The sequence below is a fragment of the Monopterus albus genome, unplaced genomic scaffold, assembly GCF_001952655.1.
Source record: "Monopterus albus unplaced genomic scaffold, M_albus_1.0 scaffold305.1, whole genome shotgun sequence".
In the NCBI taxonomy this organism is placed as follows: Eukaryota; Metazoa; Chordata; class Actinopteri; order Synbranchiformes; family Synbranchidae; genus Monopterus; species Monopterus albus.
This window is the reverse complement of record NW_018128185.1, coordinates 2,169-28,829: the sequence shown is the minus strand read 5'-3', so window position 1 is coordinate 28,829 and position 26,661 is coordinate 2,169. Positions and strand designations below refer to the sequence as shown.

The 26,661-nt window shown below is 40.0% G+C and overlaps 1 protein-coding gene across 2 annotated transcripts in view; it reads left to right on the top strand.

Moving 5' to 3' along the window:
• Positions 1-26,432, top strand: part of prkar2aa (protein kinase, cAMP-dependent, regulatory, type II, alpha A) — a 41,602-nt gene extending 15,170 nt beyond the window's left edge. For both annotated transcript variants that reach the window (XM_020623605.1, XM_020623604.1), the window contains exons 3-11: positions 14,091-14,126; positions 17,426-17,562; positions 18,563-18,669; positions 22,498-22,639; positions 23,427-23,528; positions 23,909-23,983; positions 24,110-24,175; positions 24,696-24,834; positions 25,617-26,432. In XM_020623605.1, coding sequence (XP_020479261.1) covers positions 14,091-14,126; positions 17,426-17,562; positions 18,563-18,669; positions 22,498-22,639; positions 23,427-23,528; positions 23,909-23,983; positions 24,110-24,175; positions 24,696-24,834; positions 25,617-25,741 — 929 coding nt within the window. In that variant the 3' untranslated portion in view covers positions 25,742-26,432. The remainder of the gene's footprint in view (positions 1-14,090; positions 14,127-17,425; positions 17,563-18,562; positions 18,670-22,497; positions 22,640-23,426; positions 23,529-23,908; positions 23,984-24,109; positions 24,176-24,695; positions 24,835-25,616) is intronic.
• The last annotated feature ends 229 nt before the right edge of the window (positions 26,433-26,661 follow it).

Here is a 26,661-nt window from a genome sequence, read left to right as displayed (position 1 = left end):
GTGCTGGTGACACTTACAATCTTGTTAGCAAAACTCTATGTGGAAATCGTTTGGCTCGCAGCCCCTGTTGGTTTTTGCTGTTTTCTGGTTAAAGTGACCACCAGCAGGGTCATACCTGCTGTCGTTGACTAACATTAATTCCGTGACTTAAACCGATGACCCAACAAAATGAAAGTGGCTGCTGTTGGGTGTGTGACCTCACTACAGCCAGCGGGCAAACAGACAACACATTGTTTGCTGTTAGCTGAAGATCGTTCATGAGCTAAATGACCCATTTTGCCTACTTATGTAGTTCTCCAGCTAACAAGAACAATGCAGTTTAACCTTCAGTGTGCTGAGTCTTTGCTGATCAGTGTGAATTTGTCAAGCAACTACTCTGTACAACCACAGTCTTTCAAGTGGCTCGGCTGAACTTGGTGGCTTGTTTAATGCCCTTTTAAAGGTAGTTGCTATAATTTACCCTGCTTGTTTTAGGATTTGATTGGGTAAAATAAAATCTGAGGCTTGCTCTATGTAACCTTCATTCTACTGTCACTCACATTACCGTGCAGTATTTATTAACACTAATCCAATGGTATGTCTTCTGTTTTCCCAGGCTCGTACAAAGAGCTGCTAATGTGAAACGGTCATTACTAATTGCACATCATCTGTCTGTGATCATGACAAAGGAGAATTCCAGTGCTAATCCCAGTCTAATCAATATCTAAAACACTGTTAGATTGTTCAGCATTTTGAGTGTGTACTTAGTCCAATTTGCTAAGGCCTCAGTTTACTGGAGGCAATAATTGACATGTTGTTGACGCTCGTAGTTTAACACTGGTATGACACACCGCAGACATGATACTGTATGTCCACAGCCCTAAACCTGCCTTGCACTGTATTGTTTACCTACTGTAGTTTATTTTCTAAATACCTTGAAAATTTTCCACACAGTCATTTATAGAAACGTATCTAAAATCTTTTTGGGATGGACAGTCTCATTTAAAGGAAGCCGTACTAGAGTAATGGTGGTAGTGTGTGTGTGTGTGTGTGTGTGTGTGTGTGTGTGTGTGTTTATAGTATAAATCAGGCTGGGTGTGCATTTGTGTCATCCTCTGTCTGTACCTTTGCATTAGCATTTTATCACTACTTGTCCTGCACCTTTTGTAGCTTGGTGTGTAATTGCGTGCAGATTTATATAACTCATTTAATACAAACCTAAACGTTTTTGATTAGATTCCATATTAGCCTGGTATGGTAGTGTAAGCAGTAGGGCCTGTAGTTAGTGTTTAGGTCAGCACTTCAGCACACGTTGACGGCTGACAAATGGAGCCAGATTACATATATCTTCTCTGGGGAGGAGTACAACCATGGATAGGATTTATGTTTGTTCCTCCTTGTATGGATCTTGGGAAGAGTTCCAATAGGCCAAACGGAAAAATATGGATAGCTGTAGATAAATGAAGCATATATTGATAACAGATCATGATTTAAAAATGGTGGTTCAGAGTTGGGAGAATGTAGGGTACTGATCAGGCTGCCAACAGTGCATGCTCTTGGAAGGTGATGTTACAACTTGGTGTGCTACTGCCATAATTTACATGTTGTTTTGAGGGGAAATTGTTTATCAAATGTATTTTTTATCTTTATTTATCATGTGTATTTCATTGTTTCACAGTTTTAATATGGTAAAGGAAAAGCTGCAACAGAATCCTCTATCCTCCAAATGAACAAGCTGCATGTGTTTTCTGAAAGTACTCTTCTGGAGGGATCTCTGTGTATATGTGGGTGTGCAGTGGGAGACTGGAGTTGATGATTTGCTTTATTGAGTCTGCTTTCAAGCTTGCCAGTTGTTTGTCTCCCACCTTGTGTGTGTGTGTGTGTGTCTCTGTATGAGGTTGCACATGAATAGAGTACTGTATCTGTGCATTTGGTTTTGCTTGGTTGCTTAAGTGTATGATTAAGCTGCTGTGTATGTTTGCCTGTGCGTAGATTTGTGTGTATGCTTGCCATCAGAGGCTAACAGTGACGTCTGAGACGGTTAGCCCTGCAGGAGAGGCAACACGTGAGGGAAGCTCCCTGCTCTACATTTGACCCAGCTGTTATCAATTAGGCCTTGAGAAGAGGAGAGCATGAGAAGCTGAGAGGAAATGAGGAAAAGAGAAAGACAGAGTGGGAGGATAGAGGAACAGATGGAGGAGGCTGGGGGGGTAAGGGGAGAGATGGTGTAGGTGAGTGGACAGAATGGGGAAGGGAAAGAAATGTGTGAATTTTTTATTACATCACTCAGTTTTTAAATCTTTAAAATGTTTAAAAAATATAAGGTAACGAAGGAATGTCTGTACATTTCTCATTTAATCTCACCATCAGCCAAAAAACACCCGAAGGTCATGTATTTTAAACATGTGAAATTAAGACAAGGAAAGCTTCACATTTGTGAAACTGGCCAAGTTTTGTTTACATGATAAATGGGTAAAATGTCTGATTCTCAGATACATCGCTGTATACACACATCTAATAAACATGTCAGCTGGCCTGATGCTCGAGATGGACACAGATTAGACATTTGGGCAACATAAATGTCACAGAATCAGCTGCTAAAGTGATGGGAGACTAGCTCCACTCCTAAATGCCTGTGCTTGTGCTATTTGCAGTCTAAAATAAATTTTCACAACCTTTGTTTGTGTGTATTGAAATTCAAGAATTAGGAAGTCAAACAGCTTCTACATTTAATTGCATTAAATCAAGAGTTGGGCACAGTTCATAGTTTATTTACACATCTATTTTCAGTGAGCTGAAAATGGGCTGAATAACTGCCAGCAGCACATTCATCCCCCAAAAAAGCTCCTGTCACTATTTTATTCTGCCAAATTCATTATGTCCAATACATTCAAGGCTCCAAATGGTGAATCACTGCCAAAGTGGATAATGTAATGGACAGTCTTGTCCTTTTAAAAGGCAAAAATTTCCTGTGTATCACACTTTCTATTCCAGGAGCCAGAGTGGTAAGAAGGAAACCAGGAGGTGTGAGTAGCAACAGGTGGGCGGACAAATAACAGACCTGTCAAAATTTAGTTCATGTTGCCCTCTCTCCATAACTGTCCCATTTGAAAGCCTGCCATTGCTTCCGTAGTTTAGATTAGGGTTCAATTAATCCTTACCAACCGTGTCGCTGGATCTGCTTTTCTGTCATATGTTTATCTCCGTTTGGTCTCCTCTGTCTCATCTGTCTCACCAGTATAACACCTTGGTAGCCATTTTGTTAAAGCAAATAATAGCAGAATGTAAAAAAATAAAAATAAATAATGAAATGAATTTTCTGAAGCACAGTGACCAGATTCATGCTCTGATCCCCTCTTGAGCTAAGTGGCTGATTATTGATAGGCCAAGCAAACGCACTGAGAATGGCTCAAAAGAGTAATCAATGGAAAACGCCAGACAGGAACTGAATTTCTCCTGTTTTCACTCTTATTCACTTTTTTCCTCGGCGCACTTTTTTTCTCTCTCTCTCTCCATGTCACATGTTAGAGATTGTTTCCCTCTCTTCATGTTTGGTTTCTTTTACTTTTTTTGAATCACCAGTTGTCACATGCCGTAGTCATACTCTTATCCTGTGTCTGTTTATCTTCTTTTTCATGTATTTGTCTCGAACAAGTTAGATTTTTCCCTCTTTTCTTTTTTTATATTAACATGCATATCTCCCACTCTTGTCACCCTTTCTGGTCTATCATTTTGTTTTAACCCCTCTGGTTCTCCCTCTGTTCTCCCCTTTCTGCCTTTCTTTCCCCATTTGTGTGTCTCTTCTCTCCATCTGTTAATGCTATTATGACAGTGAGTGGGTGTATAGGGAGGGATGGAGAGAGAACGAGACTGTGAGGGGAGGGGAGGGGAGGGATGATCTGCCACTTGTTATGAGCTGGATAGAGGAAAAGGGGGGTGGATGTTGGGGGAGGAGGGAGGTTCAAGGGGGTAGTGTTGTTATGCCAATGAGATCTTCTTTGTGTTAGGTTGCCAAGGCAACTTCAGGCGTACACTTGATACAGCCACCACCCCCAACACCCCTCCAAGCCACATGACTGTAGGGAGAGCACTTCACACATTGCACAGTCAGACTTGCACACCCACACATGAAAACGCACAAAAGCACGTGCACACATTTTTATTATATTCACCTTCTCTTGACAGACAAAACAGCATTTTACATGACTGATGGAGACAATACATGATTCATATTCAAATTGGCTAGAACAGCGGGCTGAACACATGTTGATCAGGCTAGTCTTTTTCTGATTTAGGTTTAAAATGCCCCCCAAAACAACTTGCACAAGAACAATTAAATTCATTCACTGGTGCTCATCCTGTACTCTGACTTATTTTCCCACAGACATGGTATGGGGGCTGAAGTTTCTGAGCGATGTTTCCTTGACTCGTGTACCTTTGCGTGTCCAAATGAACATATAATCACAATTTGGCTCCCACACATGGGTCTAATGTCTGCAGGTGGTTCACTAGTACAATATGTGCTTATGTAGAGTTTGAGAGCTACAGACTGTAAAGTAGCCTGAAATTTAAGTCTAAACATGAAAATGTGGAACGAAAACGGCTCGACAACCATTGTAAACTTCAGCTGTAATGTAGGTTAGGTGATTTTCTACGTGTTCACTGAAACATGACAGATCTGTGCTCCCATGCATGACCTATTTTTTTTTTTTTTAAGGTCTGTGTGTTGATCTTCATTTTTGCATGTGTGCACAATTTTGTTAATCTTTTTGCCTCTTTTCTGCACTGCCTGCAGAGTTCTGACCTGTTCATAAGCTTGACTTGGCTCAAAATAAATCATTTTAAGCAGTTTGGAATGTGTTCTCCTAGTGGGTGGTTGTGTTCCCAGATAATAGAGTTGTGGAGAGGAGACAAATTGTGTTCAAGGAAACATAAAAAATGGAATTAGGGGAAGGTAAAAATGAGTTTGTTGAAATAATTGTCAATTTCCCACGTTGACAGTCGATGAATGAAAGATCTTAAAGGATCCGGAGGTGTTACATGTTTGATTCCATTTATAACAGATTGTGTGGCATGTTGATTTCCACCTCACCACCATTTTCTTTCTTCCCCTTTGTTTTTTGTTGTTTAGGTGAGAGTAGGGGGATGTCACGAAATGAGGCAAGAGAGAATGTTTTAGAGAAAGATGTTACAATAGAAAGGTAATGTCAGGACTGGGGAAGAAGGGACTCAAATATAGACTTTAAAAGAAAGAAAAAGGTGAGAATGTTTGTTAAAGAAGGAAAAATGTGGAATAGGTATCAGGGAATAACTGATATGTAGTGGGCTGAGAGTTCACTGATGTTGAAGAACATCAGTTGACATTTGTTTTTATGGCTTGATAAAAATGGGTTTTTAGATTAAATTTTTTTTTATTTTTTTTAAATGATCCAGCATCAATTCCTAAAATCCCAAGCTCAGTTCCTGCGTGTGCACCTTTTCTTAGTAAACATGTCCATCTGTACTAAATGCTCTGTGTAGGCAGTGGTTACTTGCAAGTGGATGAGTTGGGGCTGTGTGACGTGTAAAATGTCTGCTTTGTGGGAATAGCTATTACAACATGCATAAAAAGGTTATTTCAAATGAAAAAGTAACAGATAATAACTGCAGTATAGTACATCAGTCTTGTAAACTGCAGTGCGAATAATTAGTTTATACAGACCTTGCATAGTTTATCAGTATCCATTTTTTTCAGTCCAGCCCTACTGAGGAGCAAACACTAGCTAACGGCTGTCTGCAGATATTAGGCCAGCATCTTGTCGGCGCAACAAACAGTGCAGATAAATTAGTGAGCAGACTTTCAGTTTGTACCATCTGCCTTTCAAAGTGTTCTGTAAGCTTGACATTCTTGTTGTGCACTTTACAAATCTCCCCTGTATATCTTGTTTTCCAGTTTATACATCAATAAAAATTTAGTTGAGACGAGCGGTCATATTGTATTTTTTTTGCTCTTTGGTAGCACTGTCATGGAGTTGGCTGTACAGGAGGGTGACAAATTATAGAAAAACCAACAAAGTAAGGTGTCGGGCCACTACATGCTACAAGAACAACTTCAGTGCCCCTTGGCATTGATTCGCCAAGTCTCTGGACTCGAGGGATGAACGCTATTCTTTCAAAAGAGAGTCCCTCATTTGGTGTTTTGATGGTGGTGGAGAGCACTGTCATAGGTGTTCAGTGACCCTTATGGATGGGGTGTATTGTCATCCTAGAAAAGACCACTCATTTACTCGGGATTGTCCTTTAATTTTTCACCTGTCTGTACATTGTAAATACTTGGATGAGGTTTATGGGGGATAGGGTTTTAAAAAGAGAGGCAAGGACTGACTCAGTCGCCGCCACTCATTTCCTCCTCCCCTTGGACTGTAGCTAGTGTGTTTGCATGCTAGTTTGTTGGCTGGCAACCAGACATGTTTGAAGAGCCAAGGTCAGCACGCTGTATATGGATGTACAGCGCCTTGCAAAAGTATTCATACCCTTTGAATTTTTCCACATTTTGTCACATTCCAACCACAAACTTAAATGTATTTTATTGGGATTTTATGTGATAGACAAACACAAAGTATCGCATAATTGTGAAGTGGAAGGAAAATGATACGTAGTGTTCACGATTTTTTACAAATAAAAATCTGAAAAGTGTGGCATGCATATGTATTCAGCCCCCTTTACTTTCATATCCCTAAATAAAATCCAGTGCAACCAACTGCCTTCAGAAGTCACCTAATTAGTAAATGGAGTCCACATGTGTGTAATTCAATCTCAGTATAAATACAGCTGTTCTGTGATGGCCTCAGAGGTTTGTTAGAGAACATTAGTGAACAAACAGCATCATGAAGACTAAGGAACACACCAGACAGATCAGGGATAAAGTTGTGGAGAAGTTTAAAGCAGGGTTAGGTTATAAAATTATATCCCAAGCTTTGAACATCTCACGGAACACTGTTCAATCCATCATCCAAAAATGGAAAGCCTATGGCACAACTGCAAATCTACCAAGACATGGCCGTCCACCTAAACTGATGGGCTGGACAAGGAGAGCATTAATCAGAGAAGCAACCAAGAGGCCCATGGTAAGTCTGGAGGAGCTGTAGAGATCCACAGCTCAGGTGGGACAATCTGTCCACAGGACTACTATTAGTTGTGCACTCCACAAATCTGGCTTTTATGGAAGAGTGGCAAGAAGAAGTCCCATTTGCAGTTTGCCACAAGCCATATAGGGGACACAGCAAACATGTGGAAGAAGGTGCTCTGGTCAGATGAGACCAAAATTGAACTTTTTGGTCTACATGCAAAACGCTATGTGTGGTGGAAACCTAACACTGCACATCAACCTCAACACACCATCCCCACCGTGAAACATGGTGGTGGCAGCATCATGCTGTGGGGATGCTTTTCTTCAGCAGGGACAGGGAAGCTGGTCAGAGCTGATGGAAAGAGGGATGGAGCTAAATACAGGGCAATCCTGGAAGAAAACCTGTTAGAATCTGCAAAAGACTTGGGGCTGGGGTTCACCTTCCAGCAGGACAACGACCCTAAACATACAGCTAGAGCTACAATAGAATGGTTTAGATCAAAGCATATTCATGTGTTAGAATGGCCCAGTCAAAGTCCAGACCTATCCTATTGAGAATCTGTGGCAAGACTTGAAAATTGCTGTTCAGATGCTCTCCAACCAATCTGACTGAACTGGAGCTACTTTGCAAAGTAGAATGGGCAAAAATTGCAGTCTGTAGATGTGCAAAGCTGGTAGAGAGAGACATACCCCAAAAGACTCGCAGCTGTAATTGCAGCGAAAGGTGCTTCGACAAAGTATTGACTCAAGGGGGCTGAATACATGCCTCACTTTTCAGATTTGTATTTGTAAAAAATCTTGAACACCACATATCATTTTCCTTCCACTTCACAATTATGCGATACTTTGTCTTGGTCTATCACATAAAATCCCAATAAAATACATTTAAGTTTGTGGTTGTAATGTGATAAAATGTGGAAAAATTCAAAGGGTATGAATACTTTTGCAAGGCGCTGTATATGGACTGCTCTGCAAGTGACTAAAGTTAATGTTGGTTCTTAAACTCTAACACTGAATGTTTGCCCCCTCAGTCCAGGGGAATATCAGAAAACGCACATGGGAAAGCTGATCAGTCCGGCCAGTGTGATTAGCCATCCAATTGATTTGTTTTGAAAATATACTGACTACTGTCTGCACTACTGTCACTGACTGTACATGGTTTTGAGTCACAGCTTATTGGCTGTACCATTTAGATTTATCTTAATTGCATCAATCCATTTCTTATTCTGTTCTACTTTATTCTGTTTTAGTTTCTAAATGTTATGGCATCCAATACTAGGTGTGAGAGAAACGGTATTTCGATTTTCTGTATGTCCTGCACATATGGTGAATTGACAATAAAATCCTTGAACCTCGCCACAAGTACAGTCTAATTCTGTGGAAAACACTGGCTGTAGACATAAATGTAGTTGCATGGAGTGGTCTGAATGAAAGTATTTATGAAGAGTGCAGAGCTTTTGAGAGTAGAAAAAGTCCGGCAAGGTGTAGGAAAATTAATGTGCAAGTACTGTCATAAGCAAGTGCAAAACCTTCAGTCAAACTTCGGGGTGCACCAGCTGGGTAGGTTGTATCCCTCAGGACAGGATCCTGACTGATACGGTTGCTATGTCCAGCGGTTTAAACAAAGTCAGGCCGCTGTGGCATCCATGTGTAAAATGAACGCACATCAACTCGGACAAATCAGACTGCAGATAAAACCCACGTATCATTTCTGCTGCTGTATGATTGATCTACAGGTGTTCAATTAACTACACAGAAAAGACCAGGCATTCTACAGGTTGGTATGGGCAGCTCAGTCTATATGCAGACCAGCAATATTGATGTTTCTGCAGAATTCATACTGATGATATTGTTGGTAACATTCAGTCTGCACTGCATAGTGCCACACTTGACATGACTGAAATGTGTGTTGATTTAGGAGAGGTCTGTGTGTGTACTTCTTCATTTGCCATTAAAGGTTTTAGTTGTACATTCTCTTTAGATCTCCCAAGATACTGTCCAGCATGAGCTGTTGTACTGTATATAACATAGGTAGGTAGGTACTTTATTGATCCCTCAATGGGGACATTTCAGTGTTTCAGCAGCAGTGGAGGACAAACAACATAACACCATGAGAAACAAACACCACACACATATCTTGATAAACAAATTTCAGTACCTCAAGCAGCAATAGAGAACAGACAGCATAACACCATGAGAACAAGCACCGCACACACATCCTGATAAATTCCAAGTACTCAAAAATAGACAGAATCAAATATTTCAGTAATCAAGAACAGAATTTACATATGTGCATATTAACCATGCATTTTACCCCAGGATTTGAGTATTGCACCTCAGTTGACTATTACAAAGTCCCTCATACTTTCACCTAGCTTATCACTGCAGTGATGTATTGTACAGTCTGATTGCTGTGGGGAGGAATGACCTGCGGTAAACATACAGTACCTTGCCAGCTCAGCAACTAACCAATGCATATAGGCCATCTGATTAATTAGCCTTCTAAAATATGTTTATAAGATTAAATGAATATCGTTTCACAAATAGGTCAATAGTCAGAGGCATTACATAAAAAGCAGTGTTAAAGGGGGGCTGGTGGAGCTTTCCTATACACAAACAAAATGCATGTTCAAATTAAGTGTTAGTTGCACTATATATTCCCGAGTTGTAATGAACATGTGAATGCATTAGATAAAACATTAGCAAAGCCATTTTTTTTGTTTTAAAATCTTTGTATGTTTACTAACTTGCAGTTATCCTTGTTGTAAATTCTGACCATGTCATATTTTTAAATGGCATTAAATCATATTTTTATGTGGTCAGGTAGAATAAGGTGAGGTAGGTAAAGCAAAAAAGTTTCCAAAAAAAAAAAAAAAAAAAAAAATTCAGCATGTGTTGTATATACTGTATGTGAGACTTAACACATACCAAGAGTTGAAATGCTGAAGTCACTCTTTATGCATTTTTCCTCCTTGCTGTAAAAAAAAAAAAAAAAAAAAAATTAAATTTTTTTCAACCATTTTATTTAAACGACTATGTTGTTGGTGTGGACTGTAATATAAAAAGGTGTTTCTGTGAAAAATGACCTGGGAGAACTGGGAGATCCTTTGTCAGGAGCCTTACATATATAAGCTTTAGCTGTACTTTAGTATTTTGTCAGCATTGTACAGTAGCTGAATAAACCTTTGTGAAGTTAGGCCTACATTGCACTACCTGCAGTAATTTTTACAGTGCCTTGCGAAAGTATTCGGCCCCCTTGAACTTTGCGACCTTTTGCCACATTTCAGGCTTCAAACATAAAGATATAAAACTGTAATTTTTTGTGAAGAATCAACAACAAGTGGGACACAATCATGAAGTGGAACGAAATTTATTGGATATTTCAAACTTTTTTAACAAATAAAAAACTGAATAATTGGGCGTGCAAAATTATTCAGCCCCTTTACTTTCAGTGCAGCAAACTCTCTCCAGAAGTTCAGTGAGGATCTCTGAATGATCCAATGTTGACCTAAATGACTAATGATGATAAATAGAATCCACCTGTGTGTAATCAAGTCTCCGTATAAATGCACCTGCACTGTGATAGTCTCAGAGGTCCGTTTAAAGCGCAGAGAGCATCATGAAGAACAAGGAACACACCAGGCAGGTCTGAGATACTGTTGTGGAGAAGTTTAAAGCTGGATTTGGATACAAAAAGATTTTCCAAGCTTTAAACATCCCAAGGAGCACTGTGCAAGCGATAATATTGAAATGGAAGGAGTATCAGACCACTGCAAATCTACCAAGACCTGGCCGTCCCTCTAAACTTTCAGCTCATACAAGGAGAAGACTGATCAGAGATGCAGCCAAGAGGCCCATGATCACTCTGGATGAACTGCAGAGATCTACAGCTGAGGTGGGTGACTCTGTCCATAGGACAACAATCAGTCGTATACTGCACAAATCTGGCCTTTATGGAAGAGTGGCAAGAAGAAAGCCATTTCTTAAAGATATCCATAAAAAGTGTTGTTTAAAGTTTGCCACAAGCCACCTGGGAGACACACCAAACATGTGGAAGAAGGTGCTCTGGTCAGATGAAACCAAAATCGAACTTTTTGGCAACAATGCAAAATGTTATGTTTGGCGTAAAAGCAACACAGCTCATCACCCTGAACACACCATCCCCACTGTCAACCATGGTGGTGGCAGCATCATGGTTTGGGCCTGCTTTTCTTCAGCAGGGACAGGGAAGATGGTTCAAATTGATGGGAAGATGGATGGAGCCAAATACAGGACCATTCTGGAAGGAAACCTGATGGAGTCTGCAAAAGACCTGAGACTGGGACGGAGATTTGTCTTCCAACAAGACAATGATCCAAAACATAAAGCAAAATCTACAATGGAATGGTTCACAAATAAACATATCCAGGTGTTAGAATGGCCAAGTCAAAGTCCAGACCTGAATCCAATTGAGAATCTGTGGAAAGAACTGAAAACTGCTGTTCACAAACGCTCTCTATCCAACCTCACTGAGCTCGAGCTGTTTTGCAAGGAGGAATGGGCAAAATTTAAGTCTCTTGATGTGCAAAACTGATAGAGACATACCCCAAGTGACTTACAGCTGTAATCGCAGCAAAAGGTGGCGCTACAAAGTATTAACTTAAGGGGGCTGAATAATTTTGCACGCCCAATTTTTCAGTTTTTTATTTGTTAAAAAAGTTTGAAATATCCAATAAATTTCGTTCCACTTCATGATTGTGTCCCACTTGTTGTTGATTCTTCACAAAAAATTAGTTTTATATCTTTATGTTTGAAGCCTGAAATGTGGCAAAAGGTCGCAAAGTTCAAGGGGGCCGAATACTTTCGCAAGGCACTGTACATACTCTACATACACACCTAGGCATGTTGTGTGCATACAGATACACACCTAGGCATGTTGTGTGCATACAGATATACTGTAGATACATACAGTAGCCCCTCATGCACACAGTTGATTCTTTCTAGATTTGCCACTTTCTTAGTCCTGATATTCATTATCAGCAGTGTCCCTCCTGATGAGTACTGTCTAGTGTCAAGTGTATGCACTGAAATCATGACCAGAAAGTACATTTGAATACAATTGCTGTTTGGATATTGCCAGGGAGCATCTTCTGCTTTGTTCCTGTGTTTGGTTTGATGATGTTGCAAACTTGAGTTAAAGCCAGTTTGTGTCATCCATGAATGTTTTATGACAAAATATGGGCTTGACCATCTCAAACAACAGCTTGAGCATGAAAGCCAGTGTATTTTATTATTTACTTAGAATTGGTGTTATACACATTTACAGTGTGTGCATTTGTAGGCATACAACAACCCTCAGTATTTTATTAGCAGACTGCTCTTTTAAGATGGGCAAGTTATCTCACCCTGTGTGAAGCCAGGCAAGAGGATGGTGTCTGGGTCTGTCCTTGTGGGGCTTAGTTGGACAAAGCCTGAAACTGGAGCTGTTGTTACATGGGCCCAACATCAGCAAGTGAAAAGAAGTGTTCATTCTGCATTAGCTTTGATAAGTGTTAGAAAAAATATGGATGAATGTCGACTTTTTAGCAGATGGTTATTTCCTAACCTAAACAATAAAAATGCAAATGCATATGCCAATAATTGCTTGCACTTGGTGCTGGCATTTGACTTTTAAAACTTAGCTGTGTTATAATTAGGAGTAGATTTAAGTTGGCCTGTTAAGCTGTTCAGCTTAATATCTTGACTGCAAACCTCTCAGTAGGCATGAAATGCTCTGGATATTTCCACTGAACCATTAATGTCCCAAGATGATAATACATGTAGGCTTTTTATTATTCTTTCCTGACTAATATCAGCATCTGTATCCCGTTATAAGTGGACCTCACATAATCAGTGTATTAGCTCCTCTGGCCCTGTATAAAAGGCACATGACATTCTTATGGGCCTACACTCAGTATTAATGTGAATAAAAAAACAAAAAGCTAAACACTGATTAGCCATGATCTTTTGTTAAGAAAGACATACAATTTTTCAGTTACAGGGTCAGACCTAGACACCACGTCTAAAAGCATTAGCAAGGCTCTGTCCTGGCATGCTGTTTACAGGCAGCATCGTGCATTTGACAGTATTTTTTACATTTATTTTTATTTAGTACTTAATTTTAAAAGCAGAGGCACAATAAAGGTGAAATCCTAGTGCCTCACGTATGCCAAGTGTTCCACCGCATCTGTGCATCCAGACAGTGCATTGCAACAGTTTGGGCATTTGTGATAAACACAGAGCCTAAGAGTAGTTGACAAAGGAATAAAAAAAAAAATAGAGGCTAACATTTTTTTTTAGCTTTTGGAGGAAGGAATGTGTAATTGGTTCAGGCAAACCAATGGATTAGATTGGATGGAAAGTACCATGACCCTTTCATCATTGTATCTCCCAAAACATAATTCCTCATACATACTGCAGTTTACTTGTAAGGATGTTTATTAAATTATTTGCTAATTCACTCTTATTTGTCACCATGCCATTTGTTAGAGCAAAAGTGTGCGTGTGTGTGTGCGCACCACTGCTTACAGTAGCAGTTATGTGTATAAAAATATTAACTTTGAAAATGCTTCATCCTGTCTTGATTCATGTCTTGGCTCACATTTTCTTTCCTGGTGATGCTCTGTCTCGCTCTCTTTTTTTTCCCACGTCTGCCCATATCTTTAAATGTGTCCTGCTTTTTATATCTTCACCTCTTGTTTCCTTTGTCTGTCTGTCAGTATCTTTCTTTCTCCAGTGCTGCTGTCACTCTGACTCACCAACACACTGTTTTGTCCCTTTTTTCTTTTATAAATCCTTTTCTTTCACTTCAGTTATTGTTTCTAGCACCTGTTCAAAGCAGGAAATAGTAATGAGGGTTTCAAAGTAATTACAATATTGTATGAAATGTCATGTTAAAACAGTGATGTTAATTTCCTCTCTCTCTCTTTCTCTCTCTCTCTCTCTCTCTCTCTCTCTCTCTCTCTCTCTCTCTCTCTCTCTCTAGCTCCACCACCCAGCAGATTCAACAGGAGAGTGTCAGGTAAGATGTGAGTGTGTGTGTTCACCAGCATGTGTGTGTGTTTGACGTCATGTCTCTGTGTAATCTGCACCAGGGGAATCATTGCATTCTCACTGTTGCCTAAGTGGTTCACCCACAGCTTGTGTGTGTGTGTCATGCTTGTGAAGCCTTGTTGAGGCCAAGCAGCAGACTTAATGATTTGTGGCTGTCTCTGTTGATGTGTGCATTTACGTATGTCATGCATGTAAATAATAATAAAACAGTGTCAAGAGGCACCACTGCCGTGTGTTTTGGATTTTGAATGTTTGTGACGCTGTTTGTGTTGGTGTCTGTGATCTTGTGTGTACGGTGTTCTTGTTTTCTCATGCTCTCTCTCGTACAGCTCTAGTGTTTGCATATGAGTAATTGGATGTCGTCAGCTGTCACAGAGCACTGCACTTTGATTGGGCTCTGGGTGTGTCACCTGATGGTTATCTTTATTGCTGTCCTACTGTTATTGTTAACCCTGCTTTTTATACAGCAGTGTTATAAAGTTTTGCTGTGGAGTATGGACTGTTCATTTGTATAAGTTGACAACTTTACTAAAGTGTAGCTGAAACAGCAAATTGTATACAGATGTGGCAAAGTAGTTTAAAGTTTTTATTGAGATGAATGTTGTGTAGTACAAAAAAAGCTGTCTTTGTAATGGTAATGTTGTAAGACATAATGATCCTTTTAGAGCCCTAAAGAGAAATTGTGTTGATACAACAACAAAGACGAGCATCACTGTGATGTTCATCATGTATCCCAGAGATGTTACTACAAAGGTCCTTTTTTCTGCTGTGTTGAATTTGTAGGTTGTACAGAGATTGACCATTCTAGTAAATCCTTAAACTATCACATAATACTTCAACTTGCTAGAAAAAAAGTCTCACAAGTGAGAGCTTGCGAGATGTGCATAAACTGAGTTGCTTCAGCATGGAAAATACTAGAACATGCGTACACTTTTTTTTATTTTTTTATTTTTTTTAGCTTTAGGTCACATCTAAGGTGATAATTCACTGTTGTAACATTGTAGATAAGTCAAAAAAACAAGCCATGCCATGGGCTCTTTTTCATCTGCAGTAAGAATATATACGTATTTATGATTCCTCTGATTTATAATTCCTCATTAAAAGGTTTTCCCTGTGCATTTTAGCTTCTTAGTCCCCTTCGGATGGATGCATGTCGCGGAAACATTTGGTAAACCGCTGTGCATTACACTTGAATAGAGATGGGTAAATAAACCGGATGGAAATATGCAAAAGCAGCCACATTGTCACAACCGTTAAAGTCTTGTCTCTTGTAAAAGCAGACCATGATGTTTGAAAACACTTTTAATAAGGTACAAATCTCGCCTTTGTGTCTTGTCCCTGTGGATTTTGTCATCTTTTTCTTCTCATTCTGTGTAGCAGCTTGTTTAATAGTGCCATCAGACCTTGTACATCCATGCATTGTACACTGTCACCGTTGAAGTGGGTATTCCCCCCAAACACAGCAGGGAAGCACTGACCAGATTGCTGCTTGGCACACACAAATGAGGTGAAGGAGATGACAAACTAATGGGGGCTGGCCCTACCTTCTGTTGTAATGCACACTGACTGACAAAACATAAAATAAATACAAAGGTTCAATTAGAATTTTGTCAGCTGACGGGTCTCCTGACTAATAATTTGAATAGTTGGCTTTCGGGGGCTAGGCCTGGCAGACAGACACAGTTAATGACTAGCTGGTGAACATAGCACTCTAAATAAACTACTGTTGTTGTTGTTGTCGTCGTCCATGTCATTAGAAATCAGTGATCTCAGGAACGTATGCCAAAGTCTTGTGTGCACAGAAGTTTCTTTGGCTGAAAACTGGGAGGTGATTGATTGACTTGATTACATATTTGCATTAGAATTTATTCCACTGACCTATTTTAAGTGAACAGGGAGCTTGTAAACAAAGCAGACCGACTCGCCAGTAGCTTGTTTACTGTTGGGTGTTTTGGTATCCTGTCATCCTGCCAGGGGAAGATAGAAGCTATGGCAGCATGGGGGAAACAAAACAAATCTAATTCCAGCAACTGAAGCTGAACATGATGGACTTGCTTGCCCTCCAGAGGTCACAGCGCTCCAACCATGATTGGTATGAATGCTGAGAGATAAGGGATTTAACTCGAGACTGCACACGCCCTCAGACACTTCCATGTGTTTTGTGGCAAGTGCCATGTGAGAAGTGTAAGAGGACAGTGTTGCTATATAGTTGAAGGAAACGCAGACGTGACGACAGTTTGAAGTAACCTTGTCAGCGTTTGTCATTCACTGTGGTAAAACGTTGCTCTGCATGTGTCATTTCCTCACTTCTGGGCTCCTTTAGCATCCTACAGTAATGATGTCCTCTCTTCCTTTTCCTGCAGGCCATCACCTCATTTTGTGTTATACAAGATGTCCCTCTTTGCTTTGTGCTTGTGTAACATCTTACCTGTCTTTGTACTCTCTCTTTTACTGTTTTTAATGCAGTCTCCGGCTTTTTGTTTTGGCTTTATGTGGTTTTCTTTGCTCATCTGTGTGTGTGTGTGTGTGTGTGTGTGTGTGTGTGTGTGTGTGTGTGTAAAACTCATAACATGATTTATTAACTTGTGCATCTTGTGTCCAGAACTGTCACAAATACTTTAAAGTTATATCATTATGATGGACATGCATTATGTTGTGTGGACTCTACAAAGGTTGTTTAGAATCAGTGAAGCCACAGCTTTACCTCACACAAAGCACTGGGAAAAGTATTATCTTTAGTTTTGCAATTGTGCAAATTCATTCAGTGCCAATAATACTTCCTGTCAAGGTTGTGCACATGCTTAGGTCATGGCTGGCTACTTTTTATTTTTTATTTATTTTTTTATAAAGAAGGAAAGCAGGAGCATTTTAAGTTAAAGAAAAGTCGTACAAAAATGCAGATTTATTATTTAACATTTTTCATTGTTTTCATTTTTTAAATTTCTTTAAATATTGTGATAATATATCATGGATTTTTTATTGTCACTATATTGTTTTGTGAGTTTTCGCTATTGTTCCATTCCTACTAAACAGCTATTCTGGTCATTACCTGAAGTGCCTGCAACCTGTTGTTGTCATTGTTAAGGTTATTTGTACTTTTTGATGGGAGGCTTACTGCATTTCTACCTTTTACTGTCCCTTCATTCATCTTTGAATGAATCTGTAGAAGATTTGTTACCTGAATTGTTTGCTCTATCTAATTGCAATATGATCACACAGGACATATTAATGCAATGCATCAAATGGTTTTACATGTCTTTGCTGCAGTGTGTGCAGAGGCATTCAACCCAGACGAGGATGACGAGGATACGGAGCCCAGAGTCGTACACCCAAAAACAGATGAACAGCGCTGTAGACTGCAGGAGGCCTGCCAAGACATCCTTCTCTTCAAAACACTAGATCAGGTAAATGAAACTTAAAACCATTCACAGGAGGAGAGGTGTACACAGCATAACCAAGCAGCGCAGAAAAGTACTTGTATACAGGCGGAAACACTGACATGAAGCGTCCAGAACAGTTTCAATGCTCATTTTCGTAGATTATAAAATTCTTTGGAACTCTAAAGAAGGAATGATGTCCTCATCACACCATTCAGTGAGCCATGTATGAAAGAAACTGCATTCCACTCATTATTCACACAAAAAAATGTAGTCTATGTAGATCAATACTGATACAAGTCACATCTACTACCATTAATCCTACACTGAGAGACCAGAAGAATGAAAACAGTACAACACAGTGCAGTAGTCCTGCAAGTAATGTTGTCTGATTTCAGATATTCAGTCCTTACTGAGATGACCACTTTACATTTGTTGTTTAGTGTGTTGAGGTCAGCTGATAAAAAGCACAGGCAAGTATTATTAAGCATCTTTTTATATGTACATTGTATATTTAACCACTGCAATTTCTAGTCAGCTTACTCTGCTTGTCCTTCACCTAAAAACCTTCATAGGAGCCCATGTTAGTGTTTTATTTATGTGCTGCTGTAGTACACCTACATGGCTGAAACCCTCCTATATTTGGGCATCAGTAGTGTGGATTGTTTCCCCGAAGGCAGTTCCTAAAATCATATGATTGTGTGATGTCACTATACTTGATTTATTTAGGTTTGTTTTGGCTGAGAAGATGTGCTTTAAAATTAATTTGATATTTTAAAAATATTTTCCTGTTCCCTTTGTGAACCATGCACTTGGCATCAACAGTGATAAATCTTTGAGATTATGATGGACTCAAACCCAAGAGACAACAACACCGTGGGATAATTTTATTATTTTAAATGATTTTTGTCATGTCTCCCTTGAGAAGCATTCACACGAGCTGCTTGTTGAATTCCACAAACACACGTCCACTGTTGCTACTTGTTTCTTCACCTCAATGCCATCTTTCCTCTCCTCCCCCATTCAGGAACAGTTCTCTCAGGTGCTGGACGCCATGTTTGAGTTACGGGTTCAACCCCAGGAGCATGTTATCGACCAGGGACATGATGGAGACAACTTTTACGTCATAGAGAGGTAGGCAGCAGACACCCGTGTTGGGGGTCATTAACGGAGATGCTTGTGTGTAAGTATTGAATTAACTGCACTGCATGGAAAAGAGCTAATTTACATACACAGAGGAGTCAAAATATTAGAAAATACAAGGCAGTGAATCCAATGCCATCAGTTACAGCTTCACAAGAGATCACACAGCTGAATTTGACAGTGACACCGACAACTAAACAGTATAAAATTCTAAAAGATGTCTTTAATTACAGGTCTCTTGTATTTAAATGCAGTGAATACTTGTGGAATTATTATGTGAATAACTAAAGTGCTAAAGATTTACAACATCTGTGGCCAGTTTGCTGGTCTATGCAGAAGGGCTTTGGTTTCATCAGACTGTTAGTAGTTATGATTGTCTGTGTCTGTCTATACAATCTCATATTGCTAAAATAGACTGTACACAGGCCTTTACAAGGACAGTTTTGTAGCCTGTGATGGATTATAGTGTTAAGTTGCAGGAACAGTAAAATAGGTCTGCTCACTCTTGCGGTGAAAAAACTGGCACATTTTTACTATAAAAAAGACTATAAATACACATTGAGCCTCAGGCGGTTGTGTTAATTACTACAATGATATTCTCAGGTCCTTATAGTGTAAAAAGGTGAAATGAAAACATCGTAGGTTAAATTCATCATTTTAAAATATAGCGGTAACTTTAAGCTTCCATGATAATCCCCGAGACGACACTTCACTGAAAGGATTTAACACTTCTTTGTTCACTAGCCACAGACATTTATAACTCTTTACTTGGCCAAGTGATGATTTAACATAGAAAACCTCTGGCACCAAAGAGAGAACAGACCTACCAGTGTTGGACTGGTGGCTGGTCGTTGTTTATCTCTCTCCAGCTTCTTTTCATTATTGGCATGGTACGTATCAGTTCAGCATAGTGGTTTAGTTTCACTTGATGTGTGCCATCTTTCCATCTGCATATACACATTCTAACACAGGCTGCTCCTTTACATGAGATATGAGATGACCTTTAAGAGCAGCATGCCTCCCTGGCCATATACAACCCCGGGATTTTCTGTGGCCTGTAAAAAGCGTAGGTGGCAGCTACTGTAATGTCACCGGCAGGGTGGGGTGTGAGCATGGACACACGCAGACATGGAGGGATAAACAGAAATGAAAAAGGAAACGCAGGAAAGAAACTGAAAAAAAATAACGGTAGCATTTAGCTGGCCTGTGTGCTACTGTATGATAAGCCTGAACAGTCAAGTTCTCAGTCTATGAACAAAGGAAGTAACTGGAATTTACTCAGAAACCTTCAGCGACGTGGAGTAAATATATAATGGGAGGGATGACGTGAAAAGGAATGTTGTGGTACTTGGCTCTGATTGGCTGAAAGTTTGATGGTGCTTTAACACAGCCACACAAGTTTGATTGGATATATGTTAAAATTCCAACAAATTAGCTCTAGATTTAGTATTCTTATATTTTTACAAGTTAATAATGAACTACCTAGTTGACTTTCACAGATTTCAGTTTTGAAATCAGTATACCACTAGATCTTATCGCAACATTTTAATGGTTGCATTTTTCTGATAATGCTGAAACATCTTGGTTGTTTACAAATCACTTTGAAGCTCCTCTCCCATTTCTTGTATGTATTTGTTGGCAGTGAAATGTTGCAGCTTCAGACTTGGGAGGTTAAAAATCAATAAAGGCACTGCCCAAGGGCTGACTAGGCAGAGAAAAGCCTTACTATGCACACATCCTCTCAGAGCACAGAGTAATGTCCATTCATGCTGTGGCTACAGTAGCACACTTCAGAATACACCAACTGTATTCTTGTTGTACCTCAGTTGAAGAATAAGACTTTAAACATGAATGTCCTTGGGGTAATAATTTATTGTGGCTGAATTGTGTGTTTTTGTCAAAAAGTAAAAACTGTTATTAAAAGAATCTTGGTGCTTTGTTTTACATCTGCCCTTCTTGGCTCAAGGAGGTTTATGGTGTAAAATGTATCACTGATCTCTGCTTATTCTCTTTAATAAATAGCAGGGGTGTGACGATGCACTTGGCTCACAAGACAAAATGATATTTTACCCCTATTTTTTTAAGAAATCAGTGACAAAATATGACTGGAAAAATAGTATTTTATTTGAGAGAAAGTCACAAAATGCAAACAATGCAAGTGCATTTGGTGCGTTTTGAAATGTTTTAACTAATCATCTTGTAATGAATGTCACTTTAGTTCTACTTTCTGAGTATGAATGATCATATGCAGTTAAAGAAAACAATATGCAAACACTGTAAAAGGTTCAAGGCTCAACTTACTGTATGATTTCACACGAGTCTCCTCAAACCTTATAACTGTGCATGAACTACTGATTTCACACGAGTCTCCTCAAACCTTATGACTGTGCATGAACTATATGTATGAGCTTCTAACGTCTAACTGAAGCTGTGCTATCTTCACCCTCACCGCATCACACTGGACAGTGGCATCATCTAGCAAAGGTGCTGCATTGACCAGTTATGTATGATGGACAATCAGGTCGTGGATGCCCACTGGAAGAAGACTCTTCTGTTTAGCTTGTTAGCATGAGAATTCACTGCTCTTCACTGTCAAATGTGGGCCACAGTTAACACACCATAATGACGTGCCGTGCGTTTTCGTTAGTACTGGATGTTATTATCTATCAGTGCAGACACACTGGTAGAATTGGTCCTAAGGTAGAGTAGGCTACATTATCAGCATGGCCAACCAAAACACAACAGAAACTCACAGGCTGGAAACGTGAATGAAGCCACTCTTGTCGACTTGTCACAATGTGGCTGTATCGTATCGCCTACAACATTTCCCCTGCAACCCCTCACCCCCCAACCAACACAGCCCTGTGCATTACAACACAGCAGGGAGTTGAGTCTATGCCAGTGTTGTCGAAATCCATTTCCCCATCGAGATGTTTCCTCTGACATTATCCTAACCACAACCGCTGAGGGGAGTGCTACATGAAACTGAGTTTTTAACAGGGGTAATGCGTATTGATGGGGGAAACTCTTTTAGACCCAAGACCGGAATGTGAATGTGCCCTCACACCCCGTCATTCTGGCTGCTGCTCTCTATATACTGATATCGCGAGACAGCTTTTGCCTCAACAAGAAAGATTGCCACATTTTAATGTTGCGAGAACTTGTCACTCCCCTAACAAAGAGCCAGCAGCCCGGTATTTCAAACAGTGTTCTGTTGAACTGTGTAGCCAACGACACAAGCAGTCACTGTCCCTGTTATAAACTTAATACTCCACCAGGAACAAGGACCTTTGCCGCACTACACAGCTAATGGGAGCACAGGCTGTTCCAAATGACTGGTTAATCCTGGTTACCAGCGACGCTGCAAATTACCTTCCCTTATTGAATCCTCATGTATATAAACAGAGAGCTGCTCTGACAAAGCTGCTCTAATAACCTCTTACTCTCTATAAGCAACATGTGCCACTATGACTCTGATTTGTGATACATTACATGCAGATATGTAACTATTAAGTGTGTGAGTAAATACTCTACAGTTGCAGCTACTACAGTTATACAGACTGGTACGTACACACAAACACAGATTCAACAACTGTGTAACCCAGTGTGCCAGATGAACATGGTCCTGTCATATAATCTGTAATTAGATGAATATTTAAATCACTCAGTAGGTCAATAAACAGCACCAATTGCCAACTTTGGCTAAATGGTATAAATCGTTGTAGTTTATATTGTAATTTATATTTTGTGTTCCCTTTTGGATTTTTTTTTTTTTGGTCAACTCTGTCTCACCCTCTCTCTCTCTCTCTCTCTCACCAGGGGTGTGTATGACATAGTGGTATCAGGAACATGCGTGGGTCAGTATAACAATAAGGGCAGCTTCGGCGAGCTGGCACTCATGTACAACACGCCACGCGCCGCCACCATCATCGCCACCCAGGAGGGTGCACTTTGGGGTCTGGTAAGAACATCCACATAGGCAAATGCACACAAACAGCAAAACCAGACAGTGTGACATGTGATACTGTGGTGTACTCTTACTATATTTGGCAATCATCATGAGTTTATGCACTCAGTTGGCCATTTATTAGGTCGAGCTGGCTAAACCTAATACAGTCTAATAAAACGGTCCTGAAATAAATCCTCCTCCATTAAGGTTATGCACTTCAGTTTTGTTGAAATTCTTTTGTGAGCTTTTGATTCAGCTGTATTAAGTAACATTTGTGGTGCTGTTGAATTGTGTTGCAATATACTGACAAGTGTTTCTATTATTTTGCCCACTCCATTTATATTTTTGAGACTAGGCTAAATAAACATTTTTCTGTATAAGGCATCACAGTCAAAGTACATCTTCCAAAATAATTACGCTGTTGAATCAACACCTCTCTAAAACATTATGAACACAAACTGAACATTATCACCTTAATGCAAGAGGATTTATTGCAGGAGTGAGTGTTGTATTAGATTGCACTAGGTTTAGCCTGGTGTACCTAATAAACTGCCAACTCGGTGTATAAACTTGTGAGCAGGCAGGGTCCAGTTTCAGTTACCAAATACAGTACATTGAGCTGAGATGCTCAGACATGTTAAGAATGGAGTCCTGTTATCTATGAATGGAGCCAGCATAATTCTGTTGGTTTTTACTGCTGCAGCTCCACCCTGTGGCTGAACAGAGGAAGACTAGCAGTGGTCAAACAGAGAGACTTTGCCTCTGGAGGTGTTTATTTATTTGAGTTTGTTTTCCCTAGGACCGAGCCACATTTCGTAGACTCATTTTGAAGAACAATGCCAAGAAGAGGAAGATGTACGAGTGCTTCATTGAGTCTGTGCCCTTACTCAAATCACTGGAGGTGAGTATAGCAGTTGTGGCCAGTGCAAATAATTCTGAGGCTCTAGCAGTTTGTGAGTTGGTTCTGTTTCTCATCACATGTGAGGCTAGCCATCCAGCTAACAGCAGAACACCAGCAAGTTGAGTATGGAAAAAGATTTACAATGGCTAGAGCTCTGGCCTGCACTCTATATTTATTTATCATAATAACTAAGCAAATCTTTTCTTAGACATACATAATACTTGCACCAAAAAGTTTAAAGTGTATAGAACACTAAAGTTGAGTAGATGGTCAAGCCACAGTAGAGCAGAGGAGAGAAGAAGAGGTTACCTCTCTACCTCGCATTTCCCAGTGCTCTTCTCTCCATGTACCTGTGTTTCTCCCTCTTTTTGTCCTTCCAGGTAACAGAGAGGATGAAGATAGTGGACGTATTAGGCGTAAAGCAGTTCTCAGATGGTGAGCGCATCATCACACAGGTAAGAAGTTGTTTTATACAGGGAAAGGGTGACATGCATTGCAGTGTTTAGGGTTCTTAAGATGTGCATACAATACATACCTATTTTTCAGTGTGGATTTAACTTGTGGGTTTTCTTTCTCCTCAGGGAGACAAGGCTGACTGCTTTTACATTGTAGAATCTGGGGAGGTCAAGATAATGATGAAGAGTAAAGTAAGACGCTTATCCTCACCTTTCTCATTTATTAATTGCCCTACTTTAAGTATTTTAGTGTGGAGGGTAATTTATTTTTCTGAGCATCCTTCATAGACCCATGTAGGTAAAAAGATTTTTCCTGTCCACGTCTACTCTACATATTTCCAGGTGTCACTTGTCTCTTGGTTCAGCCATAATTAAAACTAATTATTTAAATAAAGAACAGATCAGATAAATGAAAGGCAAAAAAAAAAATCATATCAGACAGGTGAATTTTCTTAAAGCGTTTGTGTTGGTTCAGGAATTTTCATGAATACAGTTCTTCTACCAGGTAGGTTCTGTGCAGCACATTTACACAATGTCAACCCACACTCCAAATCCACCAGAGTACAAAAGTGTTGCCTGATTTTGCCTAGCAACAGCGTGAATCATAGTCAGCTGTTCAGCGCTTCTCGCTGAAGGGGAAAAAAATCAGTAGTTCCTAACCTTCAATCCTCCTCTCTGCTCTGTTCCCCTCACTTCTGCCCCATCTCCACAGACTAAAGCAGCCCACGCAGACAATGCAGAGGTGGAGATAACACGCTGTAGCAGGGGTCAGTACTTTGGGGAGCTGGCCTTGGTCACTAACAAGCCCCGGGCCGCCTCAGCCTATGCAGTGGGTGATGTCAAGTGTTTGGGTAAGAGAAAGGCACTCTGATACACTTGTAAAGCCCATTTGTCAACATTGATGCAATGCTGCTCACTAGAAAACTGATCATGAAGTCGGATGTGTACATAAAGTAGCTTTTCACCTGAAGCACCATGTGAACAGTCCTGTGCAATCTTAGTGCGTTTAAACGTTTATGGAGTTTGCACTCGATTTAAAATGAAAAGCTTTAATTAACAATACTTAACTCACTCAGGCATACAACAGTTCCTGTTGTATTCACTGTTTGGGTCTGGCTCTTCATCTCGTCTGTCATCCTTCTGTGTTTTGTTAATTGAAGGCCATGTGGTATTATTTCATTTTTAAGGTGGGTGCACTAATTTAGGCTCTAAAGTGAATGAGCAGCTCTTCACTTCTGAAAGTGAAATTATTTTTTTTTTTAAACAGCTGGTCATGTTTCTCTTTCACCTCTCCTCTCTGTGCTGTGAAATCTACTTAATTGCACATCTTTCTGTGCTTATTCACACAAGTTCATTTTTTCATGGTAAATTTTGTCAGTCACCCTTACTCTTGGTGTTCCCTCTTTTTTTTTTAACCCTTTCAGTGTTAACTGTGTATACAGTTTGATCAAATTGGTCCAGTTATCTGTTACTTTTGATTTTGTCAAAGATTGTAGAGCCAGTAACAATAAACTGAGTGGATTGTTTTCATTTATTGTGGCATTTTATAGGCTGAGCAACTCAAGTGGATTTATACAGACATACCTAACATCCCTCTTCCTTTCTCTCCCTCTCTCTCTCTCCCGCTCCACAGTAATAGACGTGCAGGCTTTCGAGCGCCTCCTGGGTTCCTGTAAAGAGATCATGAAGAGGAACATCGCCCACTATGAGGAACAGCTGGTGGCCCTGTTCGGCTCCAGCATGGACCTGAGAGACTGAGCCTCCCACACCATCCTCTGTGCCTTCTATTACACATACACACAGACACACACACAGACATGTCCTCTCTCACATCATGCAGTGGCTATACAGACTCATAAAAAGCTTTACACAGCCGTGCAAACATAAGAAGTTCACCTGCTGGTACCTAAATCCTCAAACAGTACGAACACACCCTTTCACACCTGCGTACATTTACACTGACGCTATGTAGGCACTGAGAGACGCACACTTCACTCAGTCTGCTCACCCTCGTGCACATTCTAGCACATCACACTCCTGGATATGCTCTCTCAGCAGATGAATACACCCACACAGAAAGCTAACTAAAGGCCACACACCTTGTTGCTTGAGCCAGCTGCAACCTCTCAGTATGAAAGTCTTTACTGCAAGTACCTTAATACAGGTAAAGCAGTGTAAAGACACAAAACACACACACATATGTGCACACTCCATACACATTTAAAAACACATCATCATGGTCATATGTGCAGGCGTTAACCATCACATGAGCGCTTGACAGCTCAGAGTTGTTCCAACAAGCATCAGCCAAGGACACACACACACACACACACACACACACAGGTACAGATACTGATACTCAACAACACACAGGCAACCACACTTGCAAAAACGGACACATTGTGGTAAAAAGGAGACAAACTTTAAAAATCTCTGAAAAGGAAAAAAAGAAAAAAAAAAAAAAAAAAAAAAAAAAAGTTTAAAGAAGACTAAGTTTTAGAAATGTTTTATGAATATAAAAAACATAAGCTTTGATAAAAATATTATTTAAATTTAAAAAGTGTTTCCTCTTTGGGAGGCCGGGGTACAGAACTTTGTGAGTGCTCCATTCCTTCTCTGCTGTTGTTGATTTAGTGCTGGTGATTATTGCAGTACCACAGAAGAAGCAGTGAAAACAA